The sequence below is a fragment of the Sander vitreus genome, chromosome 20 (genome assembly GCF_031162955.1).
Source record: "Sander vitreus isolate 19-12246 chromosome 20, sanVit1, whole genome shotgun sequence".
NCBI lineage: Eukaryota > Metazoa > Chordata > Actinopteri > Perciformes > Percidae > Sander > Sander vitreus.
In genome coordinates, this window is record NC_135874.1 from 12,738,060 (window position 1) to 12,760,113 (window position 22,054).

At 41.6% G+C, this 22,054-nt stretch overlaps 1 protein-coding gene across 1 annotated transcript in view; it reads left to right on the forward strand.

The window, feature by feature from the left end:
- Positions 1 to 21,980, forward strand: part of msrab (methionine sulfoxide reductase Ab) — a 39,700-nt gene extending 17,720 nt beyond the window's left edge. The window contains exons 5-6 of the mRNA XM_078276856.1: positions 7,847 to 7,953; positions 19,289 to 21,980. Coding sequence (XP_078132982.1) covers positions 7,847 to 7,953; positions 19,289 to 19,462 — 281 coding nt within the window. The 3' untranslated portion in view covers positions 19,463 to 21,980. The remainder of the gene's footprint in view (positions 1 to 7,846; positions 7,954 to 19,288) is intronic.
- Positions 21,981 to 22,054: the final 74 nt, after the last annotated feature.

Here is a 22,054-nt window from a genome sequence, read left to right on the forward strand (position 1 = left end):
CTTTTAATCTGATTAAAGTACCTTCTTATTGTTTCATCTCCTTTTTTTAGCCTGCAACTTAAAATCACAAGCCTGGCTGTGCTTTGTGCATCCCCAGCCCTTCTTTCACTACCCCTCTACCACACGTATGCACGGGAATGGAAGGTGGAGGGAAATGAGTGTGGGAGGGATAAGCCAAGAGCCTTTCTTCTTTCCTTTTTTTTGCGTGCAAGGGAAAACACTGGAAGAGATTTTACAGTTGCAAGAAATCTCAGCAGGTTTAATCACAACAAGCCCAAAAGTGTATGCATGGACATTTGTGTATGCAGGTTTGTGCATGAATGTCTGTTGGAGAGAGCAGCTACTCCCTCTGAGACTTAAGGTACCCCACCACCCTCCCATTTTGTCTGATTTTGGCTTTTGTGTTGAAGGGGCTACTTTAAAATTTTCTTATTTGGGGGTGGGGGGTATATTAATATTTTTGTCTTTGTGGGCATAGGTCACTGACCCTGAGAGGCGATGTGTGTGTGTGTGTGTGTGTGACCCGTAGCCCCTTCCCCTTCTGTCCACCCCCCATTACCCTCTGCTTTCAGAGGCAAGGCTCTCATGCATAATGCAGAGAGAACAGGGAGGCTCTCATTAATAATTACTGCAGCCTTTGATGGATGGAGAAAATAACGAAGGGGGCTGTTAAAAATGGAGAGAGCAAGAGGGAGACGGCAGGAGGGGGGAATCTGAGTTTTTTGGCTGGTATTTATTGCCGTTGTAGTTCTTTGAGGACTGAATGCTTTTGGGAATGGATTTGGACTTAGTATAGTCAAATCCTAGGCTGATGTTTTGGATAGTGTTAATATTTTGATTAGGGAGTAACTCCTCGTCTGATGCGTTCGAAGCAGCTACTACTACTCAAGGGTGTTTGTCTCTTGACTTTTCTTTGACATTGCATACATCATTAACTATTTCTTTGTGATAAAAAGCCTTTGTCGTATTTACTTTCTTATATGAGATATTCAATGTCTACCTTTCCTGCTAGGTAGACATTCTATTCATTGTTCTGCTGTAAAATAGCTGGAATCAAATTACAGCTGTCCAACTAGTAGTTTCATGATATATGTTTATATCATATAGGCTTTCCTCTCATGATTGTGTGTGTGTGTGTGTGTATGTGTGTGTGTGTGTGAGTGGGTGTAGAGAGAGAGAGAGAGAGAGCGCGCTGGTCAGAAGCTTGGGGTCAGCAGGGAAGGTCATAGGGAGCAGCAAAGCTACAAGACCCCTGCCAGCCAGCCAATCCGAGTAAAGGCTCTGGTGGACAGCCAATGGCAGAGTGACTCGGTGGCCTTTGATTCAGGGACCACCATTAGCCTCGTCACTGAACAACACTGCTGGAGGCAAGATGGCCAACATCCAGCACTGCAGAGATGGAGAGAAAGCGGGTGAGGGTAGAGATGGATGCAGAGACAGACAAATGAGAGAGTGGGTTGAATGGTACAATAAATACAAAATATATGGAAAGAAGTTACATTTGAAAATACATGTTTATGAAATATGTAGAATATGAAATTACAGATGGTTTTAGCCACGCTAGCAGCATGGCACATTTTGGATGGCAATGGTGGTCTGTAGTATGGTGGAATTTCCAGCTTACAAACTAATGCTATGTAAGTTGAGACAGTAGTACCCCAGAGGCCTGTACTACGAAGCGAGATCAACATGTCCTGGATTTCTTTCAGTTACCCGGCTTCACCTAACATAACACCCGCGGTCCCGCATAAGCTGTATCACGACGCTGGTTATCAACTAGTTCAGTCAACCCAGGGTTTCCCAATCCAGCAGCGCACACGTTCACATAAAAGAGGCGGAGTTTGCACAGCATGACCAATCGCAAACATCTACCAGAGCCGCATATTTTACATAAGAGGAGGAAATTATAATTCTACATATGAATAACACAGACACGGTTTTGCAGGCAAAACGCAATACAGTCGCTGCTTCCTGAAACGGGATGGAAGGCTTGCGAAAAAATAGCCGACGCTGTAGATGCGTCAATCAGAACGCTTATTAATATCACTTCCCCATCAGTCAGGACCAAGATCTGACCATAATTACACTTGTGCACTTTCCATAAACTGTCGTTGCTTTAGCCTAGTATCTCAGTTGCAACACTGGCAGTGGGAAGCCATCGTGAGAGCAAATAAAATATATAAAAACTAAATTCAAACTGATGTGCGCATTGGCAACACACGGCTCAAGAAGCCGAGCCGATATGTAATTCCCTCCCATTGCAATGTATATATTTCATAAATATACACATCAGGGAATGCTAACGGGGTTGTCGGTCTCTAAATGTTTTAACTTTTATGTGCGCACCACTTTCTCCCTCTCGCCCTCTCCCTCCGTGCACCGAGCTCCGCCTGATCTTCTAAGAACGGTGACGCCGTTATCAATCGAGTATTGATTGGTCAGTAGGCGGTGCTTTTACACCGGTTGATCGCTGATCTCCAACTTAACCTGCTCCCGACCAGGTTAGGCGTTCAGCATAAGTTACCACGGCGATTGAACCCGATCACAAGTGATCCACCTTCGTAGTACAGAAAACCCTAGGTTGAACCTGAAGTTAGCTCGTTAACGCCAAATCTCGCTTCGTAGTACAGGCCTCAGGTCTCATTCAGGTCAGTGTCCAACATAACCTCGTAACCTGTGCCAGGCATAGCAGTAGTTCAACTTATTCACCATACCTAGAGATTGGCATGGGGTACTTTCCATAAAATCATCTCTCAATGCAAATCAAACCAGCTATTAGGCTAACTGAAATAAAACCATGCCAATCTCTAGGTATGGTGAAGGGTATGTGATGATGTGGGGCTATTTTAATTCCAAAGGCCAAGGGAACTTTATCAGGATGCATAGTATCCTGGATCCATGAAATAACTGGCCTTTAAAAAAATATTATAAAAATCTGCCTGCCTCTATGGGAATTTAACATAGGGGTGTACTTACTTATGCCCCCTGTATTTTAAGGAAGAGCATTTATTTATTTAGGATATATTATTCATTCACAAAGAAAATTGGTGTCCTTAAAGATTGGATTTTTCCTCATTTTTTTTAAATTAAGGCATTAAGATCAATTTCCTAAAGATGATTTTTTTATTCCTCTTTTTAGTCAACTTCAGCATGGGTGTCCTAATTTGTTCACGACTGTATATGATAACACACTGGTGCTAATCCTGTCAAGGTCAGGAAGGAAGTAAACACCGCACATTCTGTCCGTGCTGATACATTTAGGTTAAGCATCTGTGTTTACGGCACCCACAATATCTTTGTTTACATTGAAGGTTCAGCTAAACTTAACGCCTCCAGCATGAGTTTAAATACACCTTCAGGAAGACAGGAACTTCAGAAGTTGGGATGGCACCTACACTGTACTGTGTAATCCTAATTTCTCCTTGATTGAGAATTCATTAAATGCTTCTGTATAATTCATCAAAGTCTCCCGAACCTTCTTCATGTATGTGAAATGAGTTGTGCTGCTCCTCAGTTTTTCACCACTTTGGTCCAGACATTCATGATGAATTGTAATAATTTTGACGGTGCTGACTCCTCATCTTAGTGGGATCACCAAATCAAAATGTTGTTCAATACTTTAACTACTAACTAAGATGGTGACCATAGTAATCATTATAGCTGCTAAACATCAGCATTTTAGCATTGTGATTGTGTCATTGCAACTGGTAAAATGATTTGTTGTTAGGTCAAGGGGATTTAATTAAAACTAAGCCTTATGACTACCAGCACTACCCACTCACTCTGACATCTCTCGTGTGTGTGTGTGTGTGTGTGTGTGTGTGTGTGTGTGTGTGTGTGTGTGTGTGTTTTGCAGGCCTGTGTGTAGTGATTTCTAACAGAGTGTAAATTGTAATTTCCCCACTGGAATCAATATAAAGTATAAATTTAAATTAAATGTTCCTCAACTGGTTTCTGACCTCTGACAGGCTCATAGTAGGTAAGAGCTAGAGTTTAGATTCTCTGGCCGATATTTTCCGCCGCTATCCTCGGGCCGGGCCGGGCCCTTGATCAGGCATTTGTGTTTTTTTAATCATTACAATCATCATTATTAGCCTTATTCGGTGGGGAGAAAGATATGCCTCTCCAGCTTCTCCCGTAGCTTTGGGTGTATGTCCTGCACTGACTTGAGTGTGAGGTAAACTGTGCTACATCGTGTCTCCCCCATCTGCAGCACTGTACACGGCCAGTGCGTCAGCATGCAGACCGTGCCGAAGGACAGTATTAATGAGGTGATCGAGACAAGAAAGTCTCCTATATGGTTCCAGGGCTTTGATTATGTTGCTGCCTTGATCTGTTACCCACACTATTCGGCTGAAGGAGCTAGGGTCGAGCGTTTTTTTTACGTTTCTTCATTCGGATCCATTTGCGATCCATTCCATTCAATCTAAACAGACTATATCACAGATAGATTGTGACACTCTATGATGTAAGGTAACATAATCTAAAGAGAACAAGATATGCAGATCACTGTGTTGGGGAGACGCCAGCATCTTGTGGCTCCAGCTTGTCAGCATATTCAGTGAAAATCTGTTTTTCTCCCACAATATAAATAGAAAACAACATAGAGAAATATTAACATGTGACCTACAGTATGTTGTTTGACAAAATGTACATGAACACAATGAACATGTTAAAGCTTATATGGGCAAAAGACCTTATCTCTTGAGGAAATCCTACGGGGGAAGAGCACTACAAATGTGGCAAAGGAACACTGGCATTACAGTGGCCACATCTGATTGGTTAATAATGTTGTTTTATTCATGTTATCGTGTCATCTGATCTTCCTATAGATAGACTTGACATTTCCCTCTCCTGTTAGACCACAATAGACATTTCCTCACACAAACTGACTTCTTTCATTACACATTACAATTTAGGGAAGAACTGTTTTACTAATTTAAAGTACTAATCAATATTTTATATTTACAATGGATTCAATAATAATGTATAGTATGAAAGGGGTTCCAACCCACAGGTAATTATCACTTACCTCTGTAGTTGCCCCTCATTTTAGCATGTTTCAGCTCATTGCTTTGGTTTTACAGCTCAATGTTTTGGTTCACTCTTACCGCTCTCAGCAACCCCTTTCCAACCTCAGCAGACAGCTGTTTTCAACAGAAATAAAGAAAACCAACTAGCTGGCATTTAGCAGCCAAAGAGCCAGATATTTCCCTCAGGAGCTGGTGGAGGCCAAAACAGAGCTAAAAGTGGAGTCAATGACTAAAGTTTTCTGGAAGGACACAAACACGACTCCGAATGAATGCTATTGCCACTCTGTATCTAATGTGTAAATAGGCAACCGTTTGCTAACATTATGTCACTGTTGCATTTACAGCTTGTTTCACTACCCCTCAGTAGCCAAAATAATTAGGTTATATTGCTATAAATGGCGTTTTTCCATTACATGGTACCTGCTCGACTCGCCTCGACTCTACTCGCCTTTTTTGGTTTTCCATTACGAAAAAAAGTCCCTGGTACCTGCTAACAGGTACTTTTTTTTAGTATCACCTCCGTCAAGGTTCCAAGCAAGCTGAGGCGATACCAAAAGGTGACGTGAAAACCTGCAGACTACTGATTGGTCGGAGAGAATTGTCACTAATCACTGCGTCATCATTTCTAGCGACAGACAGGGGTGTCCTGAACAAACCCGCCATTTTTAAATAGTTTAGCCAGCTGTGTTTTTTTTTTTTTCTTTTTGCTTCCTCCACCTTCTTTTGAAACAATTTTTTTCTTCTGGCTGTGGCAACAGCCACATGCCGAGAGTCAAAAACAACACACCTTCGACGTTCTGTGTGTGTGTCTCGTTAGGTCCATTGACATATATGGTTAGGTCACGGCAGTTTCCTGCGGCGTCACTATGACGACTAGCCACGCTCACCTCAGGCATGAGGCGGTACTAAATCTGCAATGGAAAATGGAGGACGCGACACCGCGGTCGAGCCCGTAGACAGTATATAAGAAGGTCGAGCCGAGTAGAGTACAGTCGAGCAAATCATTAATTTACAATAAGAGAATATGTTACAGATGCATCATTGCATTTCAAGTGTTGCATACGGTAACTTAGCCTGCTCTGGATGTATCATGACCTAAACTGGGTATCACTGCCAAAGCATTAGGAGTAGCAATGAACGTAATAACTTTATATAATAAATTGATATAGCGCATTTCATGAAACCCTAGGACACTTTACACAAGTACAGGGGGACACGAGAAAAAAAATAGTAGGCCAACACAAACGCGGACTAAAAATAAATAAAAACCGGGCGCTAAATAGAAGAGGGATGTCATTTAATGTTGGCTACTGATGTAGAACCACATCGCGCATTGTAAAATTATTTCATGAATGAAATAGATATATTACATAGGCTACCTGAGGGCCAATTTGAGAGTTTTAAATAATTTACAATCCCGTAATTGTCTCCATCTTTTGAAAGCCCGACCAAGTTTGACTCGGGTTTTCACCCGACGTCTGTCCCTTTTCCTTTTAGCTTTTAGTTGTTTTTCGTTTAGTTTCCTTTTTTTCTGTGATGGCCCTGCCCCAGTATCAGCCATAACTACAACAGATCACTTCTAAAATAACATTAAAATACAATTAGGACTATATAAGGAAATCTCCTGCTACCTTTTTACCTGGCTGGATACTCACTAACACTAAGAGGCTTTTCCGGTGTTACGTCGAAATCTGTGACCCATTAGAATGTGTCACTGTAGAACCGGTCTACCTGCCGTAAATTATTTTGTGACTGCGAGAATAATCGACCCGGGCAAAGGCATTAATAAAAATATTCTTTGCACTCTTCGTCTCATTTGCTGTTACAGGCCATTTATGATCATCACATGAAAAATTACAGTTTCAGAAACATTTAAAAGTTCCGTATAGTTACTTTAAGGAAATTCATATGAAAACAAGAAGAAATGGATAACAAGAAACGAAAACAGTAATACTGTTGTATGACAAATACACTTCAACATATTTCAACAGAAGCAGAATCCGCTCCTCCATTGATGTAGCCTTTGATATATATATATATATATATATATATATATATATATATATATATATATATATATATATATATATATACATATATATACACACACACCATTGATCTTTGGCAATCACTGAACAGTAGTTCAAGTTTGACCAACCTAAGTGACAGTGGCAGTAACAATAAGGAAATGTGTTGCTTAAATGAACTAAGCCACAGTTGCTGTCTGCAGGCTGAAAGGCAAAGCTGTAAAAGACTTAAAGAACACACACATGCCACTCGCCCCAGCTCATAACAGGAGGCCAAAGATTGAAGAAAGACAAGGATTTAGAAGGATAGATGAAGAAAAGAATGATACTCTTCACTAAAGAGAAGAAACAAAGGCTGAGTGAGAGAGAGGGTAAGAGAAAAAGACAGACAGAAGCCTGCTGCGGAGTGGGCCAGGGATGCCAGAGCTGCTCAGGATTGATTGCCTCTGAAAAGCATAGAAATGATGGCAGCTGTTTGGCCTCCTAGTCAAGGTACACTAAGCCTGGCTCTACTCCAAACACTGATGTAAAGCTGATGAAAATGTTGACAGTGCCACAAAGATGACAGAAAAAGAAAATACACCCACCTACATGAGCCCATACACCTACACACCGCAGGCCATGCTAATGATAGCCTAAATCTGCTCTGATCTTCATTTGGCTTCATGAATTCAAGATGCAGGATGATGACATAATAGTGAAAACCTTTTACATGCAAATTACATTGTGTCTGTGGCGATTGTGGTAATTATGCTTATTCGTGGGATGTCTTGTGTGTTAACGCAGGTATGAGGCAGCAGAATGACAGTGGTACTCAGTATCGTTCAGCCATTTACACATCCAACCCCACTCAACAGGAGCTTGCATTGAGAAGCAAAGTGGCCTTCCAGCAGGTATAATACACACACACACATCAGAAGGTTTCATTATGATACTTACCCGAGCATGGCGTTGCATATAACCAAACCATGTGTGAAGTAAAGTTAAGCGTCTGTTGAAAAAGTGTGAATAACGGGTAACATTTTCTGTAATTTGCTGTTCAGTGTTGATGCATAACATACAAACCATTGCCCCAACCTCACACACATCATGCAGGTCTACAGTTCTGAGGTAATTTTAAAGTTACAATATGTAACTTTTTAATGTTTCTGAAACCGTTTATTTTTTCATCTGATGATCATTAATGACCTGTAACGGCAAACGATACTAAGGGCCCTATCTTGCACCCGGCGCAGCGCAAAGCCCCGACGCCAGTGTCTTTGCTAGTTTAAGACCGACACAGTTGTCAATTTCCCATCCAGCGCCCACGTCGTTTAAATAGCAAATGCACCTGCGCCCATCTTTGTGCCCATGGGCGTGCTGGTCTTACAGGGAGGTGTGTTCAGGTGCATTCTTGGCGTATTGCTATCTTGAGGCAGCGGGAAGTGATCGCGCCACTGACCAACAAAAACCTGGTCTAAAGTCAATAGCGCATCATTTCATTGTTATTTTAACAGCAAATTAGTAAAATGCACCTACGCTTGTGCACAGTACTTATACTTGTTACACACACACAGGGAAGCGCAGCAGCACACTAACATGCAAAAGATTATAAATAAAAATATTACGGTGCAAATCTGCCATTATAATAGCAATGTGCCAAGGTACAAACGTGCCTGGCTTTTAAAGGGAATGGGAGATGACACTCTGATTGGTTTATTGCATGTTACGCCAAAAACACACCTATGAATTAATGAAGACACTAAGTACAACCCTTCTGAACCATGCGCCCGGCGCACAGACCCTTTTTTCCGCCGTCAAACTAGCAAAAGTGGATTTGGACACACCTTAAACGCACCTGCGCCATGCGCTTCACGCCGTGCGCTTAGATCGTTAAAATAGGGCCTAACAGTGAAAAGAACGCTATTGTCCGATTTTTCCCGCAAAGTCACAAAATGATTAACGGCAGGCAGAACGTCTCTACAGTAACGCATTCATGCAGCCAGGTAAAAGGTAGCAGGAGATTTCTTCATTTAGGCCTATTGTATTTTATTTTAGAAGTTAGCTTTTGTAGTTGGCTGATCCTGGGGCAGGGCCATCACAGAGAAAAAGGAAGTTAAACGAAGAACAACTAAAAGCTAAAAGGGAAAGTGACAGACAACGGTCGGGCTTTCAACAGATGGAGACAATTACGGGATTGTAAATGATTCAAAACCGACCCCGAATTGGCCATCAGGTAGCCTATGTAGTATGTCTTTCATTCCTAAAATAACTTTACAACGCACAATGTGGTTGTAGTCAGTAGCCAACATTAAATTACGTCCCCCTTCTATTTAGTGCCCGGTTTTTATTTATTTTCAGTCTGTGTTTGTGTTGGCCTACTATTTTCTTTTCCCTTGTCCCCCTGTACTTATGTAAAGCGTCCTTGGGTTTCATGAAATGCGCTATATTTGGTTCGTGACAAAGTGACAGTGAAATCCGGTTTAGCTCTCGATTCATCCAAAGCAGGCTAAGTTACCGTATGCAACACTTGAAATGCAACGATGCATCTGTAACTTATTGTAGCCTAAATGAAAGATTTTCTGTCTGAGCAAAACATTCATCGCGACTATATGACCTCACGGTAACGCTAACTCAGTAATACAGTGTGCAATACAGCACCATAAACAAAAGACCTTTACGACAGCAGGTGTGGTAAAAACACTACAATTTTTGACCAAAGCCGTCGCTAGAATCACCACAAACTGAAAGATACATACAGCCATTTTAAATAGTAGATGTTTGTGATGTGTATATCATGTCTATAACAAAATGAGAATGAGCAAAACACTGTTGGCGTGGCGTTGTCCAAGTTATTTCAATAAGAATTAAAATGCAGTCTCTGGAGTGGTGACCTCTTTGAGTTTGATGCTGTTTAGTCAAGCGAAGCCACCTCTGTTAAGTTGATCTCCATCTACATCCAATCGGTGACACTCTTTCTTGAACTGACAGAGAGGAAGAGGGTCAATAGGTCATTGAAACTAATTTCTAAAGCTCGTCCTTTCAGTGGCACACGCGTCCCCCTTTTGTTCTTTACTCCATCTGTCCGTCCGTCAATTAGTCTGTCAATCCGTTGATCCCTGCATCACTTTGTTCATCTCTCCTCTCTCTAAATGGTATTCATGGAGAAGCCGGCAGGGGGGCAGAGGGGAGCAAATTATGATCGTCATGGTTACTTAAGGGTCCCGGGGTCAGCAGTCACGGGCCACAGGGCTGTTCATGTTGCCAAGGCAACAACCTCCCAACCTTGATCTTGGGCTGGGGTCAGAGGTGAAAGAGGAGTGGCAGCTGAGACGAGGAAGCAGGAAGGGGGGGGATCAGATCAGAGGGCCATGACTGACTGACAGGCTATCAACTGACGGTGACCCCACACACACACACACACACACACACACACACACACACACAAACACCAGCCAGGTTTATAAGCCATGCACCATCGCTGTCTTTACAAACATAAAACTAAATAAAAAATTAAAGAACACACAGACTTTATTTATGTATTGCTCAAAGCTAAATGGGAAATGTAGGGCCAAAATATATAAATCGAAAATAGAAATAAGAAAAATACATTTTGAGTTATACAGTTTATTCTTGACCTTGAAAACCACATTTGGCAATAGAGTTTCACCTCTAATGATATGTTAGTTGATAATTATTCATTAGTATTGTAACGATAAGTGTTGTATTTTTTATTTTAAAGATTTTATTTATTTATTTATTTTTTGGCTTTTATGGCCTTTAATTGATAGGATAGCTTGAAGACAGGAAAGGAGAGAAAGAGGGGGGACAACATGCAGCAAGGGGCCGTGGGTTGGATTCGAACCCGGGCCGCTGCCAAGGACTCAGTCTACATGGGGCGCACACTCTACTAGGTGTGTTAAGTGTTATTGTTAATCATTAAATGTTGATATAATGATCATTTAATGCACTTGAAACTCAATTTGTAGCCAACATGACAAGTTCATAAAATCCCTGATAGAGATCATGTTATCTGTTAGCAGCAACTAAATGGACCCTGAGAAGAGATTGTTCTGTCAAAAGGAAAAATAGAAACAATAATATTAACAAAATCAATTAACATTTGCTTGGTGTCATGTTTTCATGACCTCATCAATGATATTTAGGCAAAATAGAGCTCACAATCCCTTTAAATTCCTGGTACACTTGTATCTATTGATTCATACAGTATACAAATATATGCTGTGTGTTAATCCCCCCCCTTAAAAAATATTGAAAATATCTTTTTTGTTTTTTTTTAAATTCACAAAAAACTGTTCTAGAATATCTATAGTACCACTGACATCCCAATTGATGGCATTTCTTTTATTTAGAAGCCTAGTAATGCCCAGCTAAGACCTGTAATAACTACACCATAAGCCCTTGAATAAACAGTGTGAAAACCAACCAAAAACAGCAAAAGGTTCAATTGGTTCATGTTACAGCACAAAAAAGGCTATTATATCAAGCATTATCTTCTTGAAAACCTCCATGCCAGAGAGAGGCTGAGAACCTCAACCCAGTTTACAGCAGACACTCAAAAAACACTCATTCACAAACATCCAGAGGAGAAACAGCACTCAGACTCTTCCCTCCTGTTCTCCCCTTCTCTCTCCCCACCAACACTGCTGACACCACCGATCTGTCAACCACTTCAGTGGCACCCCAGTTTCATCTGAGGGCCACTGGGACACATATCTTCTCAAAGCAGCTGACACGCTCTCAACCAAAATGGCAGCTTCCTGCCCTGAAATGGTTGCCTTGCCGCGTTGATGCTGAGTCTCAAGGACGCCCTGGCTTGAAAATGGCATCTGTACAGAGGAAGGGCTTTGTGTGTGTATCCGTATGTGGGCGTGAGGTTGTGTGTGACTGTGTGTTTTATCCTTAAAGGCCAATGCTCTCGTATCGGGGGAAGTGAGTGCTTGTTCGGTAGAGTGACAAGAGAGAGTGCGTGGAGGCGATCCAAGACGATCGCAGATAAGACAGGCATCATAAAATCCAGATTCCACCCCACTGCCAGCCCATGACTCATACACACTCGCATGTATGTACAGACACACACAGACATACATTTGGCACATACACGCACAGCCCAATGAATAATTAACCCATATGAAGAGTCTCTTCTGCAGGGCTTTCAGTTTCTTAACTTCAGCATTATTGGGGAGGGGGGAGCGAGGCAGAAAAGCTTGTTTAAGCGCGAGAGCAGCGAGGGGGAGGAGAAGGAGGGGAAAGGGAGGGGGGAGAGGAGAAGGGGGTTCTCTATAATGAAATTTGAAATTTGCAGAACATCAAAGGCTTCTGTAGCCAAGCCGCTGTGGCAGCAGAGCAGAGAGGAGGAGTGCATCTCTTTCTCTCCCTCTGTCTCCCCCATCTTTCTCTCTCTCTTTTCCCCTTCTCTCTTTCTCTCTATCCCTCCCTCTTTGCTAAAATGTGTCTCCCCAGAGCTGGGTAAGGGGGGTTGGGGGTGAGTGGAGGGTGAGAGAGAAGGGATGGGAAGAGTTGATTAGGAGGAGAGTGTGGGGCGATGGTGGGGGTGGGTTAGAGATGGGATAGGGTTTGGAGTGAAAAATGGAAGAACGGGGGTGTGTATGTGTGTGTGTGTGAGTGAGAAAGAGATGAGTGTGTGCATGTATGAACAATAGGTTTTATCAAGCCAGCTTGAATATTGCGTGTGCGCGCACATGCATGTGTGTAGGGCCTTGGAGGGGTGAGTGTGCCCTCTGATAAGGCATCCTAACTTAATGAGCTTGAAAGGGGGAAGCTGGGGTTCAGATGATGGCTGAAAAAAAAAAAGGGGGATCGTTTGGGGCTAGAAGTCTAGAGGAGAAGCCCGGGGGTTGTTAAAACAGGGCGCAGCATCAGCAGGTTTCATAATCGGGCTTCATGTCACACAAGCTCACGTCTCTAATTTTGGAATGTCTTCAAAAGTAGATTTACTCTTCCAGCTTTTCCCCAGCTCCCGCATTTCATAGTCGGTCTGTGCTTTACATGGAAAGCTTTTTGCTTTGTGCTAAAGTGATCGATCGCAAAGATGTAACCTGTTAATAGAAAATGATAAGAGGTATATTGTTCACAAATAACTTTTTAATTGCCAGAAGGTAAATGGCCGTCCCTCAGTGAGATATTGATATTAAAATATTAAGTACAGTGCAGCTGAAATGTTAAAAGGCGATCGTTTTCCACAAGAATGCAGGGATGATCTTCTGCGTTTTTCAGTCTTCAGATGTTGAGCTACTTGTTGTTTGCCCTGGGAAAATAGAACAACAACAACAAAACAACGTAGGAGCGCGTACCGCCTCGCTCCGAGACTGAAGTGAGTGCATCCTCTCACCCTCTCAAAATGTAGGAGTGTTGGCTTCCTCGCTCACAAAATGTAGGCGCGCTCGCTGAAGATTAGAGCCCAGCTAAAATGGATGCCTGACCCGGACAGAGAAAGAGAGATGAACAGAGCAGGGTAGTGGGGAAAAAACTCTTCATCCTCTGTGCATACAGACTTACAGATTAAATGCACATGCTTTAACACACACACAGTGATGTACATTAGCGTATTGTTCTACTCTTTCATTATATCCTCTCTCTTTCAGACTGCTTTTTCACCAATCTCCCATGCTCTCCTCCTTTACTTCCCTCAATCTCTCCCTGCGTGTCTCTGCACCATCACTGTGTCTTTTTCTCTCCCCGTCTGTCTTCCTTCTTCGTCCTCTCTCCATCACTCCCGCTCCGTCTCTCTCCCTGAGGTCATCAAGGGCAAGCGGGGTGCCGCGGACTAGTCGTATCATGTCAGCCTACTTCATGTGTTTTCAGGCAGAACCACAGTCTGTTACCAGCATTGTACCAGAGTAACTTTGCTTTCAGCAGTACTCAAAGTGTATTTACATTTTTAACATGTTGAAGGGCTTTGTGTGCTCCGAAGTTCAGGTGTGCAGCTGCAGTGAACGATACCTTGGTTCTAGGTCTGTGCAAATGAGATCAAGAGTTTGCAGTAACGTACAAACCATTTGTTGTCGTTTGTCTTGACATTCTGAAAATGAAGTCACTAAGTGCATTTAAGTGCTTTAAGTACAACTTTCTGTTTTCTGAGGTACTTGCTCTTTACTGAAGTATTTTTATTGTATTTCTACTTTATACTCTATACACTACATTTCACAGGGAATCTTATTTTACTTCATTTTTGGCAGCTGTAGTCACTAGTTAAAGATCAATATTTTACATGAAAAACGTGATCAGCTAATGAAATATGCAGTATTATAGTAGTAGAACAGTATATAAAGTAGTTAAAATTAGCTTAATCTAGACAGCATTAAATACTGCTTATACATTAATGCATCAACAATGATAATCCCAAATACCTCAATAACATAACACCTTTACAGGCATCATTTGATTTTCTAATGAGTACTATTGTACTTCTACTTAAGTAAAATAAGAATGTAGGACTCAATATTTGTAATGCTGTATTTTTTACATCGAGGCTTTGCAATTTTGCTTGCAATAAAATATCTCAATATACATTGTAAGCCTTGTAAAACATGTTTTGGCATTATTATTTTTTTGGCATTACATTATTTACATATTTGTGATTAAGACTGAAATGAGGACACCAAGAAAAATGAATAAATTGATGGAGAGTAGCCAGAGAAATGGTAAATGGCGGTAACCACACACACCAGTAACAGGAGTGGACTAAGGGATGATTACATAAATCGCCGAATTGAGGTCATATCCCTGCTGAAATGGCTTCTCTATGAGTCATCGCGTGTCACAAACTCTATGTCAATGCGCGTCTTGTCCCCACCACTCTGCAGCCGTAGGCCTTCCGAGGGGAGGGGGGGGGGGACAGAGAGAGACAAGACAGTAGGGTAGGACGAGAGGAGAGAGTACATTTTCCTCATCCTCTTCTTGCTCCTCCACCTCCACCCTCTCTCGGGGTGTCACGTCCTATTTGTGTCCCGAGGCCGTCTCTCTGGCGATGGTGATGGCGAGAGGGGCTCTCTCGCTTGGCTGGAGAGCAGGGAGGACTTGGTAGTACGAAGCGGTGGTCTGTGCTCACATGGGAGAGAGAGAGAGAGGGAGTCAGCAATGGAGGGAGATGGAAAGAGAGTCAGAAAAGAGGAGAGAGAGAGAGATGCACCCGTTCAGCCATGCCTTTGACAGGGGAGTCTTTCCGACAGGCGTGAAGAAAGGAAGGGCTGAGTGAGCACACACACACACACACACACACACACACACACACACACACAAATGTTTTTGTCACTCAGGAGGACATTGCATTGACTTACATTTATTCTCTGGTGATTTAACCATAAGCAGTACATGCCTAATCCCAACCCTAACCGTAACTAATAACCAAGTTTTGCCCCAAAATGTAAAGGTTTACCTTGTCGTCAAATAGGCGGCGAGACCCCATAATGTGGCTGTGTGATGGGATTTGTTTTACAAATGTACACACACACACACACACACACACACACCCTGAACTATACCTAACGTGTCCTATTCATGACGCTCTGTTTCAATCCTCACACACACTCGCACATAAATACAGTCGCATACACAAACACTGATGAACACATTTCTCTCCCTCTATGTAGCATCATTGGACGTCATTATCACCGGCATCAAAAGGCTCAACTTGAGGGCATCTCGTTTGCGCTTCCTCTCTAGAATTTTCTCTCCTCCATCTTTGCCGTTTTTTACACTCCACATCCTTCCCTCAATTCCTCTGCTGCAGTGTGAGAGAGAGAGAGAGAGAGAGAGAGAGAGAGAGAGAGAGAAGCCACATAAGGTTATACACAGTGGCGTGACGCCATGCATTCTGATTTATAGATCTAAAATGGCCGCCGTGTTGTGACTGCTGTAGAGTGCTGGATGGCGAGCGAGGGAGTCGTGCGTGTGTGTCAGGGCGGGGGTGTACGTTTGCTCAGAATAGCAGACCTTTTCTTGGACATTGTGTTCTCCTCACATGAAGAGTCCTCTGCCCTGAAGGGTTTGCTACTACAGTGGTTTGGTGATGACTGATTAATTAGGCCATGGTGTACAAAGCTTCCACGCTCGTGTCGGCTGGTTTACTACAATGCTGTTGGATATAGGCAGGAAAAATGGGTTCTCCTATGTCAGACTGCACACAGTGTGCATTTGAAAGGTAAATATGTACATGCTTGTGAGGTTGGGGTTGTGGCTGTAGTTTGGTTTGTGGACGTTGGGTCCATCCTGCAGGGAGATTAGAGCCCTCACATTGTAGCGGCAGCCACTGAGGACTTAGAGGTCAGCCGCTGCCTCAGCTTCTCTGTGGGGCGCAGAGCTTTGATTTACTGACTCTACTGCATCACCTCCGTGACACACACACACACACACACACACACACACACACACACACACACACACACACACACACACACACAGCTAGTGCCACACTGCCTCCATGTGGACACAATTATACATTACCCTGCTGCCCTTCACTGACATTATTCCCTCTTATAATTAGTGGTGATACTTTTTTGTACACACTGTCTACTCTTACATGCACATTACAGATGACCTAAAAGTACCAAATTCTTCTGTCCAAAATAATAATTTCCGTACTTTTATTCAGCTTCCGTTACACCATCAGCAAAAGATGTGTAGCCACACATGGAGCATATATGGCTTGGTTTGGTTTTAACTCAGGAGTTAGAAACAGCAAATGTATCTTATTTTAAGTATAAGTGCGTTAGTTGTGTTAGTGTTAGTCGACTAATTGTAAATTAATCGGCAACTATTCTGATTATGGATTACATGATAAACTCATATGAAGCAATAATGTTGAATATTTTCTGGTTTCAGTTTCTTAAATGTGAGGAACTTATGATGGGCATTTCTCACTATATTATAAGACTAATTGACAATAATCAACTTGACAGTAATCAACTCAATCCATTAAAAATTACCAGTAGATTAATAGATAATGAAAAGAATTGTTAGTTGCAGCCCGAGACTGGTTGACCAACAGTTGACATTTAAAGAATGGAAAGGTTCGCAATTAATAGTTACAGGTAGGTGAAAAATGAAGTTAAAACCTGAATACATAAGTGGAAGATCATAACAAATGCAGATGCTTTCATAGCTGTCACAAGGGGTCACTGAATGGTTTGATGAGTATGAAAACAGTGTGAATAATATACTATGGTCTTCAGATCTCAACCCAGGTAAACACCAATGGGAGTTTCTGGAGGCTCGTGTTGATCCAATCTCTTACAAAGAAACTTTATGTTGGTTGTTCCTCTAAATTGTCGCCATATATGTATTTTATATTTAGATCTTTATTAATTGATTTATATGGCCACTTGGGGAAAGCAGAACAACCTGTAAACACAACAGTGACATGTTCTCATTCTATGAAGTTGCAAATCAGCTAACCCTGCAGACACTGAACATTTTGATTAATTAGGAGTTGTTCCTGGCCAACTGGAGAATGCAAGTCCTATATTTAGGGAATATCTGGCTTTTTAGCTGCTAAATGTTCTACTTTGTTCACCAACGTTGTCCATTTGCCATCTGGTGCTGGGCAGGTAGCATATAGGGGGTTTATCAGAGCTTTCTCACCGAAAAATAGTTGCCGGCTGTTGCTGGAAACGGGGTTAATGAGAGCAGTGAGAGTGAACCAAAACGGTGACATTGCTTTCCATAAAACCAAAACACTGATGTAGAACCTGCTCAGAAGGATTGCAAGGTTGGGTGATAATTCTGTGGGTTCATCACTACGAGCAACACTGTTTATGTTACACACCATTTGAGCCGTTGAATATATAAAACAATATTGATTATTGCACATATAAAGTGAAAACTCCATTCTGGGACATGTCTCACAAGTCTGCATTGTTGTGCCTGACATTAAAATGAAAGCTGTGTCTTGCACTATATTTCACAAGTGAATATGAAGAGCATTACAGTTTAACAATAGAAATGTGGATGATGCTGCAGTCGTTTGAGAAGCTTTAATAAGACCTTTTGCTTTTATCCTGACTTGAAAACTTGGAATCCATCATAACCTCCATGAATTCAAGCTTACCACAGCCTCCATAAAGGGAGCAAACTACAAACTTAAACAGGCAGTTTTAAAGTTTTACCACCTTACGAGGAATGAAGATTCCTTAAATTCTCCAGCAGGATCCATGACAGTATCGTGCAGAAGCTGATAAGAACACGTTTAGCTTCTGTTTCATGGTGCTTGCTGAACCCTGCCAATTGACGCCTCCATAAAGCAAAGCTCCTCAGTGCTGCACACGGTTCTGAGGTGTAGCGCGCTACATGCAAGCTACTTGTTGCCAGACACTCCCAGTGCACCCCAAACTTGTTGTTGTGTTAGCTCTCAGGAGCACTGATCTAGAGAGGGCTGAGTGCTTGTATTATTTGATAGAGAAAACCACTCAGCCCAGCAGGTACAGTATTTGATATATTTGTCAGAGGTGTTTGGAGTGTGCATGTGTGTGTCTATGTGATTGTGCTCTTGAGCGTTTGAAGCTTTTTCTCAAGGTGTTTAGAAAAGTGTAAGTATAAAAGTGTCTTAAGGAGTTCTCAAAGAGAGCGGATACTCTTTGATGCTTTGTCCCACAGAGAGAGCCACAGAGGCAAGCGGCACTACTGAAAGAAAAAGGTGTTCCTTTCTTCTGTCACTCAATCACCCGGCTTTCTAGCCACGGAGCAAAACCTCTTTACTGTATTAGTGAGAGGTATTGAAAGTTCACATCCAATACACCACAGAATAGAACAACCATTTACAGAGGTGTGATCATTTTGAGGAAGTTAGGGGAAACGGAGAAAGTAGTGCTGAAAGTATGTCATGACTGTGGTGATGGAAACTGAACACATGAAGGTGCTGCATACTTGGAATGTTTTCCTCACAGATGGGTCTCTTTTAGTGATTTTAACCTCTAACAGCACTGCTGTTGATCAAGGAGGCCAGTAGTTCTGCATCTCCACATTTAAGTGAACTTAAATCTAACCTCATAATCATTGCCATTCCACTGTGTGTGATATGCATAGAAAAATAGGTTAAAAATGGTTTAATCTGTGAAGATTTTTAGCTGAACTACCTTTTAATTATACGCTTTATTTGAAATGCATTCTGCACTTCATCTGGCATTTTCTTTTTCAGCTGCTTATCTTTAGTTTCGGAAACTTGAAACTGTACAGTAACTATTGTGGGTTTTGTTTGTATTTTGTGCCTAGGAGCTGGATAAAAAAAGCTACGGTCGCATCACCACAGAGATCCGGGAGGGGCAGCCGTTTTACTACGCAGAGGACTATCACCAGCAATACCTGAAGAAGGTACCTAATGGCTATTGTGGCCTCAAAGGCACTGGAGTCTCTTGTCCCATTGGAGCCGGGAAGGATGAACTGTGAGGGATGCGTGGTGAGAAAGAAAAGGATGAGGATTTATGAAGGCTTTTATTTTATCATATAGCATCCTTAATCTTTCTTTTTCAAAAGTATTTTACTAGTATTTTAGTAATGTAACTTATTTTCTCAGATTTTCAATCAAATATGTTGCTGTCTGTCAGCTATGGAGAATTAATATAGTGTCAGAATTTATTGGCCAAGTATGTGTACAAGGTTGCTCACAATGTACACAAAGACATACAGCTAAAAACATGACTATTTTACTACTATGTAAACATATATATATATATATATAAAAGGTGTGTACACACACATACACAGAATACCATGAAAAAGTTGATTTGTCAGTAATTCCATTCAAAAACTGAAATTTGTATATTATATTCATTCATCACACACAAAGTGATATATTTCAAATGTTCATTTCTTTTAATTGTGATGATTATAACTGACAACTAATGAAAATCCCCAATTCAGTATCTCCAAAAATTAGAATATTACTTAAGACCAATACAAAAAAGGATTTTTAGAAATGTTGGCCAACTGAAAAGTATGAACATGAAAAGTATGAGCATGTACAGCACTCAATACTTAGTTGGGGCTCCTTTTGCCTGAATGACTGCAGCAATGCGGCGTGGCATGGAGTCGATCAGTCTGTGGCGCTGCTCAGGTGTTATGAGAGCCCAGGTTGCTCTGATAGTGGCCTTCAGCTCTTCTGCATTGTTGGGTCTGGAGCATCGCATCATCCTCTTCACAATACCCCATAGATTTTTTATAGAGTTAAGGTCAGGCGAGTTTGCTGGCCAATTAAGAACAGGGACACCATGGTCCTTAAACCAGGTACTGGTAGCTTTGACACTGTGTGCAGGTGCCAAGTCCTGTTGGAAAATGAAATCTGCATCTCCATAAAGTTGGTCAGCAGCAGGAAGCATGAATGCTCTGAAACTTCCTGGTAGACGGCTGCGTTGACCCTGGACCTCAGAAAACACAGTGGAACACCACCAGCAGATGACATGGCACCCCAAACCATCACTGACTGTGGAAACTTTACACTGGACTTCAAGCAACGTGGATTATGTGCCTCTCCTCTTCCTCCAGACTCTGGGACCTTGATTTCCAAAGGAAATGCAAAATTTACTTTCATCAGAGAACATAACTTTGGACCACTCAGCAGCAGTCCAGTCCTTTTTGTCTTTAGCCCAGGCGAGACGCTTCTGATGCTGTGTCTTGTTCAAGAGTGGCTTGACACAAGGAATGCGACAGCTGAAACCCATGTCTTGCTTACGTCTGTGCGTGGTGGGTCTTGAAGCACTGACTCCAGCTGCAGTCCACTCTTTGTGAATCCCCCCCACACATTTTTGAATGGGTTTTGTTTCACAATCCTCTCCAGGGTGTGGTTATCCCTATCGCTTGTACACTTTTTTTCTACCACATCTTTTCCTTCCCTTCGCCTCTTTATTAATGTGCTTGGACACAGAGCTGTGTGAACAGCCAGCCTCTTTAGCAATGACCTTTTGTGTCTTGCCCTCCTTGTGCAAGGTGTCAATGGTCGTCTTTTGGACAGCTGTCAAGTCAGCAGTCTTCCCCATGATTGTGTAGCCTACAGAACTAGACTGAGAGACCATTTAAAGGCCTTTGCATGTGTTTTGAGTTAATTAGCTGATAGAGTGTGGCACCAGGTGTCTTCAATATTCAACCTTGTCACAATATTCTAATTTTCTGAGATACTGAATGTGGGGTTTTCATTAGTTGTCAGTTATAATCATCAAAATTAAAAGAAATAAACACTTGAAATATATCAGTCTGTGTGGAATGAATGTATACATTATACAAGTTTCACTTTTTGAATGGAATTACTGAAATAAATTAACTGTTTCATGATATTCTAATTATATGACCAGCAAGACAATAGTCTACACTGTAAGAAAACTTTCTCTGTATAGCACATGTGAAACACAAGGGAATTCAAATTGCATAAAACATTAAATGCATTAAATATATAGAAGAAAATGAAATAAATAAATGAAAAGAGAATTTAACTTGGAAGTTTTAGTGCAGCTGTAGCAGCGTCTTGTTGGACTGCAGCAACAGTCAGCTTCCACAAGGTGTCAATGTTTCTCAAAGAACACAATAGAGCCCCTGCAGAGTGTTTTTATAGCATTCCATTTAATGTGACATATTGTAGCTAAGAAACCATGTAAACCACTTTGTATTCCAAAGTTGGTTGATTAGAAGAAAATCAACCAAGTTAGTAGTTTTTACTTTTTACTATCCAGCAACCTTTTCACCTTCATCTTAAAGCCAGAACACTACAGAGCTCAGACTTTAGTAACAGTTCTTAAAATTTCTTCAATGTAGATTTTAATATGATCAGTAGCTTAGTAAAAGGCAAACAAAAATAATGTCCGTTTGAGTTTAATTCAGTCTTATTTTGATTGTACTGTGAATAACTGAATTTACCTCAATCAATACTGCCTTTATTTTCTTAATGTCTTTGAAATAATAAAATGTATCTCATCCATCCTTTTGTTTATGTACCGTGCATTTGTGTATTGTTGTGTTCATGCTTGAATGGGTCTGCTGATGCAGCTAGCT